This window comes from Festucalex cinctus, chromosome 2 (genome assembly GCF_051991245.1).
Source record: "Festucalex cinctus isolate MCC-2025b chromosome 2, RoL_Fcin_1.0, whole genome shotgun sequence".
Lineage (NCBI taxonomy): Eukaryota > Metazoa > Chordata > Actinopteri > Syngnathiformes > Syngnathidae > Festucalex > Festucalex cinctus.
Window position 1 is genome coordinate 20143751 of NC_135412.1, and position 17569 is coordinate 20161319.

The 17569-nt window shown below is 38.7% G+C and overlaps 2 protein-coding genes across 3 annotated transcripts in view; both read left to right on the plus strand.

The window, feature by feature from the left end:
• The window catches only part of LOC144014067 (uncharacterized), a 491860-nt gene that overhangs the window by 396441 nt on the left and 77850 nt on the right, over positions 1–17569 (plus strand). The window lies entirely within an intron of this gene.
• On the plus strand, positions 743–15086 carry kcna10a (potassium voltage-gated channel, shaker-related subfamily, member 10a). 2 transcript variants are annotated; one of them, XM_077513566.1, is made up of 2 exons: positions 743–983; positions 10836–15086. In XM_077513566.1, exon 2 carries the CDS (start codon positions 10966–10968, stop codon positions 12676–12678), a length of 1713 nt encoding a protein of 570 aa, XP_077369692.1. In that variant the 5' UTR covers positions 743–983; positions 10836–10965; the 3' UTR covers positions 12679–15086. The 2 variants fall into 2 exon arrangements, with proteins under 2 accessions (XP_077369692.1, XP_077369691.1); XM_077513565.1 differs by having other exon boundaries at positions 743–978.

Genomic DNA, 17569 nt, shown 5'->3' on the forward strand with positions numbered 1-17569 from the left:
ATATTTAACATTAAATTGTGCGAGTACTGTAAGTAATGTGGAATCGGGCGATAAATACCCCGGAAGGCGTGAATTTTTGAAGCATGTTGAAATTTAACTCGGTAACTAGTGAGAACTATACAAACTCAGGGAAAGTGTTAAATTTAACACTATGGGAGTTAAATTTACACTTCCGCCTGAATTTCATCATATCTAATTTCAAGTCAATTCAGCCGACGTTGTGTCTCACTTCCAAGCAGCTCACCTTACGCAACAATTTTGTTTTGACTGACTTTTCGTCACACATTTGTACGAACGACAGTGATAAAAAGGGCGAAATCTTTATTCAGGGCATTTAACTTGTTTCGCAATCACTCTTTCACCCTCTTCATGGCAACAATATTAAACGACAAATATTTGTGTGCATGTTATATTTTGGCCACAATTTATATATTTTTTCCCCTATGTCAGGTATGCCGATTTTTATTTGATTTTGTTTTGCCTTAATCAGATATGAGAATGAGAGAGAGCTATCATGGTGGAGTGCAGCCAAGAGAGCATGAGGCAGCTTATGACAGAGGTTAGGAAACAACCTTTTTTTTTTTTTTTTTTTTTTTTAAATCTCCTTAGTCTCTCCCTCTCCCTCTCACGCCCTTTCGAGACCCTCCACCCCAGTCGCTCTCTCTCTCTCTCTCTCTCTCTCTCTCTCTCTCTGTTTTATTTATTTATTTTTTTAATGTGGACGAAGACAAGCAGGGAATTGGCCAAATAAAACGTCATTATGTTGTCGTTATGTCACTCCGACATCTGGCCCCAGTGTGACCTCCACCTGCCCGCGGGGGGTGCAGTTGTGCCGCTGGTGCAACAATGCAAGCTGCGGATGTGCGGGCTGGGTCCAGTGTGCACTCAACATGCCTCCGGTTCGGCCCGGAAAGCCAGGAGAGCGGGACCTATGCTAACTGGGTCGAGGAGCTTTTAAAGGTCCCCGTGGAAACTGAGGTAAGGTACGATTGTGACATTTCCATCCTTACACGCAATTTGTGTGACAGGTGCAAGCAACTGTGTGTGACTGAGTACAGTGTGTAATACTTTTAACAGCAACTTTAATAAAATAAAAAAAAAAAAAAAAAGGGGATGACGTCACAGTTTCACGCACAACCAATTAACTAACCACAATGTGATGTGTGACCAAAATATATTTGAATTGCAATGGATTTTCAGAAATATTATCTACCTTTATTCTCATTTGCTCATCTTGATTTTGTGATTTTTTTTATTTTTTTTTAGCAAGTTTATAATTATAACTTAGTAATAGTATTTTATCTATCATAAAGATATATCCCTATATATTGGACTGTTGTTATTGGATGTTTTGTCATTAATATTCATCTCAGGTTCATTTTGAACCCCCACTTAATTTACCCAATATGGTTCTTTTACTAATGGTATAAATTAACTCTGAATTTTACTGTGCAACTAGACATTACACTTGACTGAAGTGTCACTTTATTGATATTTCATCATTAGTTCGATCTTTTGTGCATTTTACATGTTACTTCACAACATATATATCACAATCTCATTGGGTGTTTTTGGTGTAGGTACAAATAGTTACACTACACCCTCTTGATACTGCTCAATAAGCGTAGATTATACTTTGCCTTGAGGTACACAAATTAGCTCCTCCAAAACTACAGTATTCAGTAACATAGACTTGGGGCTAATTATTGGAATCCAGGGTGACTGCTTGGATCTATTCTAGTGCCTAATGGATGCAGCTGCAATTTCCACTTCGTCAGGGTAAAGGTCAAGTACGAAGGGTAAAAAAAAATCTGACTTTTAAATTACCAATTGAGTTACTGCGCCCTCAAAATTAATTGGGTTTTCTTTTTAGAGGACACTCCGATTGTACAGTACTCAAGTGGAAGTGACATCATGAAAACAATGATAAAGTAAAAGCCCTTGTGTTTTAATTACTGTTAAAGGGATACTTGACTCAATTAGCCATTTTCAGCAGTAAAAAGTTAATATTTTGTCTATAATTAATTTGATTCATTCACTATTTTATATGTACAATCAATACATTTAAAAACACATTTTACAACTTGATGTCAACTGAAAATGATACCACATGTCCTCAGAGGTGCAGGTAACGACCAATCATGGCTCAGTTTCCTAACATCACATGACCAAATACAGAAAGCAGGTGAGCCGTGATTGGTTGTTACCTAAAGGGCTACTTGACTCTTTGAGCCATTTTCAGCAGTAAAACGTTAATAATTTGTCCAGAATAAATTTGATAACCTCATTATTTTTCCATGTACAATTAATACCTTTTAAAAACTCGTTTTCCCACTTGCTGTCGGCTGAAGATGACATAATCCGTGTCGAGGAAGCAGGTAGCGACCAATCACAGCTCAGTTTGCTGACCAAACTCAAAAAACGGGTGAGCCATGATTGGTCGTTACCTGCTTCCTCAGCACAGGTGATGTCATCTTCACTCAACAGCTAGTGGGAAAAAAAAATAGTTTTTTAAAGTATTAATTGTACAAGAAAAATAATGTTAACAAATTCATTCAGACAAAATATTAACTTTTTACTGCTGAAAATGGCTCAATGAGTCACGTATCCCTCTAAGCTTTGAGTATCTGTGATGTCATTTTCAGTCGGCAGCAAGTGGCAAAATGTGTGTTTTTTTTGTTTGTTTTTTTGTCATGAGTGGAGCGAGGAGGATGTGATGGATGGACCCAAAGGCAGAGAAACAAGGTTGGGAGATATATGTGTGAGACAAACACTGTAGACTAGACCTGCATAAAAATGAAGATGTGCCTGTTTTGACCCGCAATGCACATGCCAGGCATAAATGAAAATAGGAGAGTTAAAGGATGTTCGCGTCCTTGTGTCCGTGTGTGTGGGTGTGTGCGGGGGTGTGTGTGTGTGTGGGGGGTGCAGCCGTGTGTGTGTGTGGGGGGGGTGTTGTTTGTACGTCTGGCTACTTTATATGATTGTAGGCCACCTGGGATTTGTGTAATAGCCCGCCCAGATGGCTATATTTTCCCTGTCTGGCATAAAAAGTGGACTTCTGGAAAATAATGTAGCATTTCTGTAAATGAGACCGGCTTAATCTGCTTTGGAGGAGGGGAGGGGCAGGGGGGGCGGCTGTGTAGTTGTGTTAGGTGGGGGTAAGAGAAGTGCATCCAGAATAACGCGTTTATTTTTTGTCAATAATATCATATAGAGATTCATTTAGGGCTTCGTTTGTAAATATATTTATTTTTGGTACTGCACTACATCCATGCAGAAGAAAGAAGGTCAAACAGTCGTTTGAGAATTAGTTGGCTTTACTTTATTACACAATACTTAATGACCCATTATTGTATCGTACGCTCGACAAATACTCCACATACATTACGTATAAAAAACAAAAAATAACACAAAAGCTAAACTAAAATGAAGCATTTTCAAACAATAAAAACCTGCTCTAAGGACAAATTAAAAGTCAATGAATAAAACAAAATTCAAAATTAACTAAAAAGTAAATATAATGATACATCCAGAACTACTATAACCCTGACATAGACAGGGAACCATTCACACACATTCACACTTGTTACTTAGGGGAAATTGAAAAACTCGGCCTGAATGTAAGTCGGACCCATTAATCATTACACCATCAATGACTCCTTTAGTTCAACTCTTTCACAGATATATGATTGGCAAAGGAGTCATTAGAAGACATGATATAACCGAAATAGGCTCCCTACTGTTGCAGTTTTTTTGTTTTTTTGTTTTGTTTTTACAGGAAGTTTTTAATTAATTAGGAAGGGATTTTGTTTTTTTTCAGGCTGTTGGTTCTGCGTAAAGTGTGTGCGTGTGCGTACATGTGTGAAAAGGCCAAAGACGGATTTTGGACCCAGCTGCTGTGCACAGGAACTTGGCCTGGGGCCTGCTGACACACCCTTGTCAACTTGCACCTTATAAATGCCTCGCAGGGACTGCGCATAAACAACACATGTGCTCCACACATGTGAATGGATACGGAGAAAGCAGTGAGGTGCCGTATATTATCCAGGAACATGCTGGATTGGTCGCCAGTCAATCAAAGAACACATAATAGGACAAACAAGTATTAACATGAAGTTACATGTTTGTTTGTTTGTTTGATTTTTGTTGAACATACAACAGAAAATATTGGTATAGAAAGTAAAAAAAAAAAGATTTCATATAATAAAATATAAATTGCCATCATTTGGCACGGTTTACAAGTACAAAATGGAGTAGTAAGAAGTAGAAAACTTATTCTTTGTATATTTTGACTTATTAAGACCATAATAGGTTATTCTTCTTCGTACATCCATCCATTTTCTTGACCGCTTATTCCTCACAAGGGTTGCTGGAGCCTATCCCAGCTAGCTTTGGGCAGTAGGCGGGGGATACCCTGGACTGGTTGCCAGCCAATCGCAGGGCACACGGAGACGAACACGCATCCACACCTATAAGGACAATTCGGAGCGCCCAATTAACCTGCCATGCATGTCTTTGGAATGTGGGAGGAGACCGTAGTACCCGGAGAAGACCCACGCAGGCACGGGGAGAACATGCAAACTCCATCCAGGAAGGCCGGAGCCTGGACTCGAACCGGAGTCCTCAGAACTGGGAGGCGGACGTGCTAACCAGTCAACCAGCGCGTCGCCGGCAAGCTATATTTGAGCTAAAATGTGAAAAGAGAGGAGGGAAGTTGAAAGACAGAAAATGCATGCTATTATGGAGGAGGCACTAGTCAGCCCTTCACTTCGTACAATTGACGGCAATTTAAAAAAATAAAAAAATAAAATTACACAATAATTTTACGAGGGATGTAACGATATCCAAACATCATGATATAATATTATCACGATATTAAGGTCACGATAATTATCATGATATTGTGGGGAGGTTGGCGATTCCAAAAAAGGTCAAATATTGTTAAAAAAAAAAAAAAAAAAAGCTTATACTAAAACCAGCCTTCACACAAAAAAAACCTACAATATTGTGCTTTTGTACATTACAGCAATGCAAACAACCTACAATCTTGAATAAGTCTTAATATTGAGTCACTTACTTGCTCATGGCTGCACATTGTATTCCTCCGCATAGTGACTCGGTTCACAAGCATATTACGTTCCTCTTCATCTGACCAATAGCGAGGATTTTAATCATAGAAGGGCCAAAACCTGCCTTATGGACATTGCACAAAAAAAAAAAAAAAGCCATATTGCCATCAGAGGGAGCTAGAATTGCACAATGGAAATCAACCTGACTTTCTTTTTTTTTTTTTAAAGATGGGCTGCTTTTAATATTGTGACATGATGACGATGATATTGTGGCAGCCTTAATTACGGATGTAACGATACCGGCAATGTCATGATATCGCAAATATTAAAACTGCCACAATAAATCGTCGTCGTCATGTCACGATATTAAAATCAGAACATCTGTTGAAAAAAAGTTGGGTTGATTTCCATTTGTGCATTTGTTGAATTTTCAAAAGGTATGTTTTGGCCCTTCGATGTTTCAAATCCACACTAATGGTCAGATGAATAGCAATATGCTTCTGAAGCAAGTCAATATGTGTATGAACTCAATGTGTTTGCATTAGCAAGTAAGTGCCTCAATATATATTTATATATTATAATATGTAATATTTATAATTTTATATTTTGCTGTATTGTACAAAAGAACAATGTTGTGTGGGTGTGTGTGAGGTTTTTTTTACAATATTGTGACCTTTTTTTTAAATCGCCAACTTCCCCACAATATCGTGATAATTATCGTATCGTGATCTTCATATTGTGTATATATCGTTTCGTGATGTTTGGATATCGTAACATCCCTAGTCTTGATATCGCGATATCATGATATTGCCATTATTTTTACATCCCTCAGATTTTACTGATCCAGCCCACTTGGTAATATATTTTCCTCCATGTGGCTCCTGAGCTAACACGAGTTTGACACACCAGCTTTAAAGCCGACAATTAATAAATGTTTGATAATGACATTCAGAAAATTTGTTCTAGTTTTTTTTTTTTTTCATTTTAAGTTAGGCAAGTAATTAACTTATTAGAAAAAGTGGAGGATGAAAGCGTGCAGTGGATCAAAAAATGTTGAAGATGTCCTCACATTAAATGTCGAAAGAATTTACACATGACAGGTGCTCTTCAAATTTAGTGGGCAAAAATTGTTGATAAAAAGCCTTTTTAATTCAGTGATTAATCAAAATTCTAAAATGTGATTAATCTGATGAAAAATGTAATCATTTGACACCTCCAATTTAAATAGGTAGCGATACAAGCGTTGTCATGGAATTAATTAATTAAACTTGTGGTCAACACACATTTTATTGTGTTTATTTTCCACATGCAGTGCACATGCTTCAAAGTATGAATCATGTTTGTAACCCATGTGCAAGCCTGCGGGTGCTACTTTTTGCGCCTGTCTGCCTATCTATGACAGCGAGCTGGCATCTGTGTTGATCTGATACAAGAGATCCCTCGGCTTATGGCACTGTGCTGCCCAGCCTGCATTAATCCCAAAAATCGTGTCCAAAAATATCACCTCTACCAACTAATGCCCTCGAACCACCAAAGACACGCTGCCACCAAATCAAAACATTGAGTGGACAATGCACAAGGTCATTTGACAGCTGATAGATTATTTTACCTCTTCAGCCATTACTGAGGATATGATAATGACCAAAATGTACTTTGTCCATGAATGCAAACGCCAAAATGAGTTCCCAGCAGAATTCACTTTTTCAACACATAAAATCTCAACCAAGTGCATTAATATTTGTATTTAGTGTCATCAGAAAATGTATGTCAGAGACGTCCTTGTTTTCCATCTGTTATTTGTTGTAGCTATGAATACTTCAAAAAATAAAAATAAAAAATTCCTGTCCACTAATCCACTCAATTTACTGTATGGACTATAACTATAGGTAACAAGTTGACATTTTGGACACATGATCTGCCCTACTATGGAAGAGTTGGTTTGAAGCTAAACTCGATATGGCTGAACATCTGTTCATGTTTACACACATCTGGTGAAGTCACAGGGGTTAGCGCACTCAAATGTGATGTTTCACAGAGCAGCTTGCCATAGCATATTTCTGATGCTACATGCAATATCTCATTCCCCGTGCCCTCGTCCTGTACATGTACATCAGCATCACATGCGGCGCATCTCGTGGCGTTCTCCCTCAATCTTGTGTATTATTAGAATGGCAGGAATAGACAGAGCGCCAGGCGTGTGTTCACATGGGCCCCATGTGACACCTCTGTTTTAAGCTGTCCCGCCACAAGTTCAAGGTCATGCATGTTTTCTTTACAATGAAATTCTCCTCCCGGTTACAATCTGCTTTATTGCATGCCAAACAACTTCTAAACAACTATGTCACGTTTCTCATTTTCCGTTCGTGTAATTCTTGTGATTCACAAACACTGGCATCTCACAGGTGAATTTTAAACCACTTATCACACTGACATTATTTTATTTAAGCAGGGGGCCGATTTTAACCTGAGGGTGACAAATAGATAACGACAGAGCGATTAAAGACGGTTGACAACAAGTCTGCAGAGGATGTTCGGGCACACTCTTGTTACAATGTAAAGTCACCTTCCTTGCATGCCATACAGTGTGTGAACAAAGTGGTATGCCACTGTGATTTGTGCATCCTGCAATCTGATCATTTGATCATTCATAAGTGCAACAGTTGCCAAGAAAAGTCCTGCTTAAAATGATGGAAGATTGGAAGGCTGATTGAAGGCTCCTTTATAAATCCAGTCAGTACTGACTGGTTTTCCCGAGTGCTCACAATAAAACAAAACTGCGCCTTTCAGAGTGGCCTTTGATTGTGAGCACTTGTAAGCATTGTAAGGCACACCTGTGCACTAATCGTGGTGTCTAATCAACATCTTGATATGGCACACCTGTGAGGTGTGGATTATCTCAGCAAAGAAAAAGTGCTCACTATCACAGATTTAGACTGGTTTGTGAACAATATTTGAGAGAAATTGTGATATTGTTTATGAGGATGTAGTTTTAGATCTTGGAGTTAATCTCATACAAAATTAGAGCAAAAACAAAATTGTTGCGTTTATAGTTCAAATAAAAAATACATTAGCGATTTTATGGTCACTTTTGTTTGGCATGACCTCGTCCTTGTTGGTAAGTGAGCTTGTTGTCATAAGAATTATGACAATTCCATTCAACTATGATCAGCAGAGAGTTCACACGTTGCAGTATGGTGTCTTTGTGCCTTCTGCAAAACGTCGCTGTAGGCCCACAAGAACAGAAAGCGTTTGAAAGACCATATTTCGTAAGAGGTCAGATGCTTAATGTTGATGATTCATTCATATCAATAGAGTTTGGCAAACAACATTCATTGGCTGCTCTAAAATAGTCACAATTACTTTGTTCAAAGAGACACACACGCACTGCGTTGTTGCCCTGAGGACTATTTTTGTGCAGACTGTCCTTCTCATTCAGTGTATTTTTGAGGCTTTGCGTCATGAAGCCCTCGCCAAAAAAGCAGGGAACTTCACCGAAAAGATGGGCATCCGTCGACAGGCTAACAGAGAGATGGAAGCAAGGTTATTTTAGCTAACTAAAGCTAACTAAATAACTAAAACTAAATTTCAAAAAACATTTTCATTAACGAAATAAAATAAAAACAAAAAATGCTTTTTCAAAAACAAAAACTAACTGAAAATACATTTTACATTTACAAAACTAACAAAAACTGACTACAATTATAGTGAAAATGTCCTTTAGTTTTCATCGTTGGTTATTCATTTAATACATGAGCCTTTGGGGTTGATTTTAAATGTGATTTAAGTATATTTACTTCAATATTAACCAGAATAAGGACGTTTGACAGTGTGCCGCACAGAAATGACATCATCTAGCAGCAGCCAATAGAAAAGCTCCTTCAGATGACGTCGCTCCAAGGTGACAATTTTGTGTGTTTGACTTTTGGCTCCAATAGCTCGCCTTGCCTGCCTTTTCATTGAATTCAGCCGAAACACAATGCTAAGAAGGGTGTTTCTTTTTCATTTTATCATGGTATTTATTATATACTGCGATTGGCTGGCAACAGTCCAGGGTGTACCCCGCCTAATGCCCAAAGCCAGCTGAGATAGGCTCCAGCATCCCCCGTGACCATTGTGAGGAATAAGCGGTCAAGAAAATGGATGGATGGATTTATTAGATATTGCGCAAAAGTTATACACATGTTTTAAAAACAAAAACTAATGCGAAATCTAACTAAAACTAAACTAAAATAAATTATTAATTATTATTAATAATAATAATTAATAAAGACTAACATAGCTGCCCTGAAAACTAATTAAAACTAAGTAAATAAAAAAACAAAAAACAAAAAATGAATTCAAGAATTGTGTAAAAGAAACTGAATAGAAACGCTAGAAATTCGAAAAAATAAATAAACAAATAAATAAATAAATAAATAAATAAATAAATAAATAAATAAATAAATAAATAAAAAGGCAAAATAAGTTTTTACGCTTGGAGGGGGTGGAATTTGAAGCGTATCGAAAAAGGAAAACTCGCATTTTGGCTATGGAAACAGCTTTTGCAAATAAGCGACTACAAGGACGGATATATGTCGCATGTTTTGACCGATACTACATCACACGTATGTTTTTAGTCACAATAAACGGCGGATGATAAAGTAAGATTTGGGGAGAAGAAGAAACATGATTCTTTTTATAATTGATTACAGAAAAAAAACATGAATGCAATTTTAGATTTATTGACATCAGCTCTCAGTGTAACGATATACTTCACTTACATGCGTGGGGAAAGCCAACAAGACAACGACTCCCATTCAGTCCATCAAACCCAACATACCCACCCGGAACTCCTCATTCGCCCAGAGTTCCGTGGGTGAATTATGTACCGCTCACTACAACGTCATCTCGCGGCGTAAATTCGCATAAGAACGGATGGAAACGGGCATAAGTCGCATGTCCGTTTCATGCATTTTCACAAAATTCTCTTAAATTTTTTTTTAAACATTTGGATGGAAACCTGACTAATCTTTCAACTTCCCTCCTCTCTTTTCACATTTTACCTCGAATATAGCTTGCCAGCGACGCGGTGTTTGACTGGTTAGCACGTCCGCCTCCCAGTTCTGAGGACTCCGGTTCGAGTCCAGGCTCCGGCCTTCCTGGGTGGAGTTTGCATGTTCTCCCCGTGCCTGAGTGGGTCTTCTCCGGGTACTCCGGTCTCCTCCCACATTCCAAAGACATGCATGGCAGGTTAATTGGGAGCTCCTAGGTGCGATTGTGAGTGTGGATGGTTGTTCGTCTCTGTGTGCCCTGCGATTGGCTGGCAACCAGTTCAGGGTGTACCCCGCCTACTGCCCAAAGCCAACTGAGATAGGCTCCAGCACCCCCCGCGAGCCTTGTGAGGAATAAGTGGTCAAGAAAATGGATGGATGGATTGATATATCTTGCGTTTGCTGAGTGGTTTCAAATAGTTATGATATCATTACTATATTAACACATTCACTGCCAGCCCAGCAAAAATGTATTATTTGACATCTTTTTCCGTCAATGGCAGTCAATGACTTAAGATGAGATGTAACCAAAATTGATGGATTTTTAAGCAACATTTGCCTGAAAAAAAAAAAAAGGAAAAAAGGAGGCTGCAATATAATCACAAAATATATTGGCACATTGTTTAACACATTCACTGCCAGCCCAGCAAAAATGCATTATTTGATGTCTTTTTCCGTCAATGGCAGTCAATGAGTTAAACTGGCTAACTTTTTTGTGTCGTTCTTTCCGCAGGTGTGGAAGAGAAAAAAAGACGGCTGTCTGACTGCAAGTGAGTTGCTCCCAGCTGACTGAGCCGCTCATCTAGCCATTTATGGTTATTTTATCCTGGGCGCTGTTGGTCTGCTTCGGCTGAACTGGAGCCATGGACATGGCCCTGGTAGACTTTGGAAGCCTGGACGAGCTCGACGACATCCCTGAGGATGAGGACGCTTATGCGGATGAGACCACTGCTCTTACTGTGGACATACCCGCAGAGCACGACACACCGGGTGGCAACTATCGACTGCGGGCACCACAATTTGCCACCCGCACTCCGTCTCACAACAGTTCGGTTCCTTCGTGCATGTGGGAATCCACATCATCAACACCACTCCCATTCGTACACACACTGGAAGTACCTCACTCGCCAATGCTAACTGAGGGCAGAAGTAGTCGCTCTAGTATGATCACCAACTGGAAGCTGCTCCTAAGCAGCGAAGGCACCAAGGAAAGCGAGGCAATCTTCAGCCAACTTGCTAAGGAGTGTTGCGAGGACCTTTTTTCCGATAAAAGAGGGCTGGACGACGGAGACCAAAAAGTCATCATTAACATCGCCGGTCTTCGCTTCGAGACTCAGCTCAAAACATTAGACCAGTTTCCTGATACTCTACTGGGAGACCCTCAGAAGAGGATGGAATACTTTGATCCAATGAGGAATGAATACTTCTTTGATCGAAATCGACCCAGCTTCGATGGGATTTTGTATTACTACCAGTCTGGGGGCAAGGTCAGACGCCCGGCAAATGTTCCTCTGGATGTGTTTGCTGATGAAATCGTATTTTACGAGCTTGGAAATGAAGCCATGGAGCAGTTTCGAGATGAGGAAGGATTCCTACGGGATGTTGAGATACCACTACCTACTAATGATATCTCCAGACAATTCTGGCTGCTGCTCGAGTATCCAGAGAGCTCCAACGCAGCTCGATGTGTTGCGCTCGTGTCCGTGCTTGTCATCGTCATATCCATCATTATTTTCTGCATGGAAACACTGCCAGAATTCAGAGACGACACTGACATTGTTGTGCTGACGGCCGTAAAGCCTGCCAACCTGTCTGGAGTTTACAGCTCTGTGGATCCACTTGGTGTACTGCCGCCAGCTTTCTCGGATCCCTTCTTCATGATTGAGACCGCCTGCATTGCCTGGTTCTTCTTTGAACTATGTATAAGATTTTTGGTGTGCCCGAGCAAGACAGAATTTTTCCATAATCTTATGAACATTATTGATATCATATCCATCATCCCTTATTTTGTCACTGTGGTGACGGAACTGGTCACAAAGCGGGAAGAGAGCTCCGGACAGAATATGTCTTTGGCCATTCTTCGCATTATACGTCTGGTCAGGGTGTTTCGTATTTTTAAACTGTCACGCCACTCCAAGGGGCTACAAATCTTGGGACAGACCCTCAAGGCCAGCATGAGAGAACTTGGCCTACTCATCTTTTTCCTGTTTATTGGAGTTATCCTTTTCTCCAGCGCTATCTACTTTGCCGAGGTCGACGAGCCGAACACGCAGTTTGTCAGCATCCCCGATGGCTTCTGGTGGGCAGTGGTGACCATGACTACAGTTGGTTATGGGGACATGTGTCCCATCACCCTCGGGGGCAAAATGGTCGGAACCTTGTGCGCCATTGCAGGTGTACTGACCATTGCGCTGCCTGTTCCTGTCATTGTCTCCAATTTCAACTACTTCTATCACAGAGAAAATGAAGCAGAGGACAAGTTGTCTTTGACAGATGCTGTTGAGCAAGCCATAATGGCGGACATGGGTGTTAAACAAAAGAGCAGCTCTTCACTTAATAAGGCCAACGGCATCTGACAGAGGGACACATAATTTGCATTTGAAATATCTTGAATTGGCACAGAAATACAGACTCAATGAAATAATGATTGGACTAAACGCCTTCCTATTAGCACATGTTTCAGAAGGAACTGAAGCCTCCTGCCTATTCTTTATGGTAGATCACTTATCAAATGATGTTGTAGTTTTTCCAAAACTAAATGATTTTGTAGTTGTAGCATCCTTGAGTCCTCATGTTTGAAGACCTTCTTTGTTTTACTGTATTCAGTTCTGATTATTTGCTTTCAGCCTTCACGAGGGCAAGCCTTGTAACTTCTACTTTAAAAGTTTGACCAAAAGAGATGCATCATGGTGTAAGATTGAATCTGGAACCAATACTAATGGTATTGCCAGCCCCAAATTAACTACAAGATTTCTTGCACAGCAATGTAGTGATCCTCATCATTTTTTTTTTTTATAACAGTTGTGTAAATGAAATCTTTTTCACTCTTTTAACAGTGTCATTATATTTAATGTGAAATTTTGTTTAATTTTACCCATTGATACACATATAAATTATTTCTAGCAGTTAATAACTATAGCTTTCATACTACTTATAATGTCCTGTACACAAAAAAAAACATTAAAAAGACAAAAAACTGATGATATAATTCAATCACAAGTGAAGCATTCCTTTAGTTTCTGCATTGTGTAAACTGTTCTTACCTGTAGTATTTCCGTGTATACATTTACAATTGCAATGAAATGAATACTAGTGTTGTTCCGATACCGTTTTTTGGTTCCCGATATCGATTCCGATACCCAGCTTTGCAGTATCGGCCGATGCCGATACCATACCGATACCTTAGGTTTTTATTTCTCACCATGAAAAAGCTGTCCTGCCATTGGTTCAGAGCATTCAAGGGCCAATAGGATATCTTAGATCGGCATGCAGTGAACATGTCACACATCAGTGAACGTCGTGCACGAGCAAGACACATGATTCTGCATCCAAAGTCCTTTTTTAGCATTGGAAATAATGGTATCGGCATGTTACTTGTTAGTCGTCACCGATACCGATACCATTGTTTTAATGCAGTATCGGGGCCTCTGCCGATACCAGTATCGGTATCGGAACAAGACTACTGAATACCTTCTGTGTCTGTGATCCATCCATCCATCCATCCATCCATCCATCCATCTTGTATCTCTTTCAGGTCAGAGGTCCTATTCATTTTTGGGAGGAACCTATCAACTTTTAAGTCCTGCAAAACTTCGATCCATCCATTTTCTTAACCTCTCACTCCTCACAAGGGTCGCGGGGGTGCTGGAGCCTATCCCAGCTGGCTTCGGGCAGTAGGCGGGGGACACCCTGAACTGCACTCACAATCACACCTAGGGACAATCCAGAGTATTCAATTAACCTTCCAAGCACATCTTTGGAATGTGGGAGGAAAACGGAGTACCCGGAGAAGACCAACTAAGGCACGGGGAGAACATGCAAACTCCACACAGGAAGGCCGGAGCCTGGACTCGATCTTGCGTCCTCAGTACTGGGAGGCGGACGTGCTAACCAGTCAACCACCGTGCCACCCCTGAAAAACTTGCTTCAGACAAATCCATGTCTAATATAAAAAAAATATTGCTTTTGTATCATCTGATAGCATTTTAGTACCAAACAAGTTAGCAACTGTTGTACTGAGACGAGGAGCTTTGTTTTTCAGGCCATAGCCTTGTCTGAAGAGAAAAAAAAAGTGCTTGGCTGCCATTTTGAGTCCTGTAAAGTAAACATTAGCGATTACAAATTTTTTTAGGGACATAAATTACTTGCGTAGTATGAGAAAGGAAGACATTATGAATATGTAAACAAACACGTTATTTATTCTAAATACACATCAAACAAATTTATAATAATGAAGTTTCTTTTCCCCAAATGATTGCTTCTCTTCTTACAATAATCTTCAACTACAACATTTTAACTCCAAATTGGTTATTAATAGAGCAAGGATGGTCAGTCTGCAGTGACATTGTACACCTTTGATGTCCATCCGTTTATTTTCTGTACTACATATCCTGTTCATGATGGTGTCCTTCCCAATATTGCTCCATCAACTTATACGGCTTTTCTCTTGGGAGCTTCGGAGGCTTTAGTAAGTAAAGCAACCCAAGAAGGTGAAATATCATGTTGCACTTGTATGTTTAGATGCGTTTGGTACAATTGACTTACACATTAATGCTATCTATATTCAAATATTAGCACGTACCCATGTAATTGTAATGTTACTAATCATGAAGAGCCCTAATCTAACATAACTATGTCATTAAATATCACCAAAAAGTAAAACTTAGTTGCACCTTTTCTAGAGCTATTCACAAGCATGACTCGTGATGTAAAATATGCAAAAAAATATGTTGCTTTTGAATGATAGATACATTGCACAAGTCAATTCTATGTCTGTGGTCTGCTTACAGTATCAGATATCCAGACCACAGTAAAATGCCTCATTTCCCCGCTTTCGTCACCACTACGGAAGTGTGTTGAAGTCGTTGAGGTCACCAGATCTGTCTGTGGTTACGCAGTATGAATCCGTTTATCTGTATCTCCGGGATGTCAGGATGTTGGATTCTTTTTGACAAACTGAAGACATTTTTATCAAGCATGTTTTGTCAATGGAAAAAAAAAAAGTCAACCAAACTGGCCTTTTTTTTTTTTTTTTTTTTTTTAATAAAACTAGACGTTCCCACAGCAATGCCAGTTACATTGACTCCTTGTGAGCCTATATCACAACAAAAGGATATAGCAACTGACTGAGGTTGGACTGTTGCCACAAATGCATCCAATATTGTAAAGCATTTATTTTCAAAATTGACTCAGGTCACCTAAACGTCCAGTCTTGCTAATCAAAACTGAGGGACATCATCATCAAGCATGGCTCTTGCGTTTCAGAAGAGGGGAATTTCAGATATATACACTTAGAATACAATAAATTGATACAATAAATATATTTCCAAGTGATCTATCCAGACTCACTTTCTATTGTAAGCAATTTCATTGGTTGTTTGGCTAACCAATAACATTGGTATGCCCGTAACGATCCAGAATGGTCAATGTCTGACCAATGTATTGGTTAATCAAGCCAATATGATCTTAAACTACTGTATTGATAGTTGTTGTTTTTTTTCTTAACCAATCAATTTTTAGAGTGCAGTGTGAATTCTTCTAGGATTTTTTTTAATTCACCTCTCAAGCCAATAGTTTATCAGTTTGATGATCATTAAAATGGATCCTATCTTTTTACGTGACTCGTGAGGCAGGTTAGTTTCCAAATTTATTATCTTCTGTGTTTAAAAACAAAAAAATAAAACTATGACATGCTCCTATGAATAAAAAAAAAAGACTGTTGGCTAATGTGGTGAGGAAGAGTTGAAAGGTTGATTAAAATTTCTGTCATCTAATCAACCAAATCGATATTTTTTTTTTTAGCTGATGATCAAGATAGTCTCAGAACCAGCACAACTATCAAACGCCTATTATTGTGCTGGATCACAGGATCCTGAGTCAAATATTAAAATAAAATAAAAACCTCATTCATTAAATGGTAAATGGTGCTCCCAAGTAAAATCTGACATCTGTTTCACTCTGGTGATTGCGTGAACAGGATTAATGAGAATTATCCCCAACGGCCCTCACAGATTACCCAACTTGAAGACAGATAAACAAACAGTTGTGGTAGGTCGCATGCATTCTGAGACTCCCAAAGCAACACATTTTCCACCACATTTTCTTTTTTGTTTGTTTGTTTGTTCGTTTTACTCAGAACAAACTAAACTTTTACTCATTTTTGAATTCCACAGTCACAATCACTCTGACTATTTTTATTTAACACCACACTGTTTCTAGCCATGTGATATTGTTGCATGTTGAAGATGTGGGATTCTCAGTAATGATAGAAGTAAACTTTAAATCGATGAACTAATTCAAACTAAAGGTACTGTTATATATTCCATTTAAATGTTCTGTCATGTTAAAATTAGGTGCTCACCAAGATAGCCAGACAAATCCTGACATGCGAGCATGCACTTTGATGCACAGTATTGGACATGTCCTCTTCTGCCATAGACTAAATGAGCATAAGTGAGGCTTTAAAATTCATCAAACATGCACATAACATGGCTTTAATGCCTTCACCCTCCCTCTCAAGTGTTATCAGAGGATAAATGAAATAAATAAATATAAATGTAATAAATAAATAAATAAATAAATACATGAAATATACGCAAACACAAACTTGCATGTATGAGAGCAAAAATATTGTTTTCGGTGAAGTGGGCGACAAGCGCAATACAAATTATTGTAGTATTGTACATTGCAAGGCTTTTTATTGTAGTTTTTTTTTTTCCATTTATCTTTATATTCAGTATCATCACAATATTGACAGTGCGACATTACTGCCCCGCTATTATTTAATTCTTAAAATGTTTCTGCTCTAACATGTTACTAATGGTATGTGTTTATAACATCACACATGTATAAAAAAAAAAAGTGAGTTCATGACAATGAAACACTTTTATTTTCTTTCTTAATTAACCCGTCTTGAATGATTTTGCGGCCTATATTAATCGAAGTGTGTCTATTTTAATTTAATTGCTGGTAAGTTCATGTTATCGAATATGGTTCCTTTTTTAAAGCTCATATTATTCTTATCTGTGATTAATGAATGGAGTTCATTTGTTCACTTGGTGGGTGTTTTTAGCACTTGAAAAACACCATTGCCACATTGGAAAAACTATATATACGTGTGGTACATACTGCATAACTTCGACTTGATTAAATTAGGCAGTAAATGAAATGTAAACCGTAAATTGTAAATTACACCTACTGTATATTACCTATGATATACAGTATGAAATAATAACAAATGTTAGCCCG

Excerpts from the sequence above, each read along its gene's own strand:
- kcna10a (XM_077513566.1), top strand. The coding sequence starts at position 10,966 with ATGGACATGGCCCTGGTAGACTTTGGAAGCCTGGACGAGCTCGACGAC.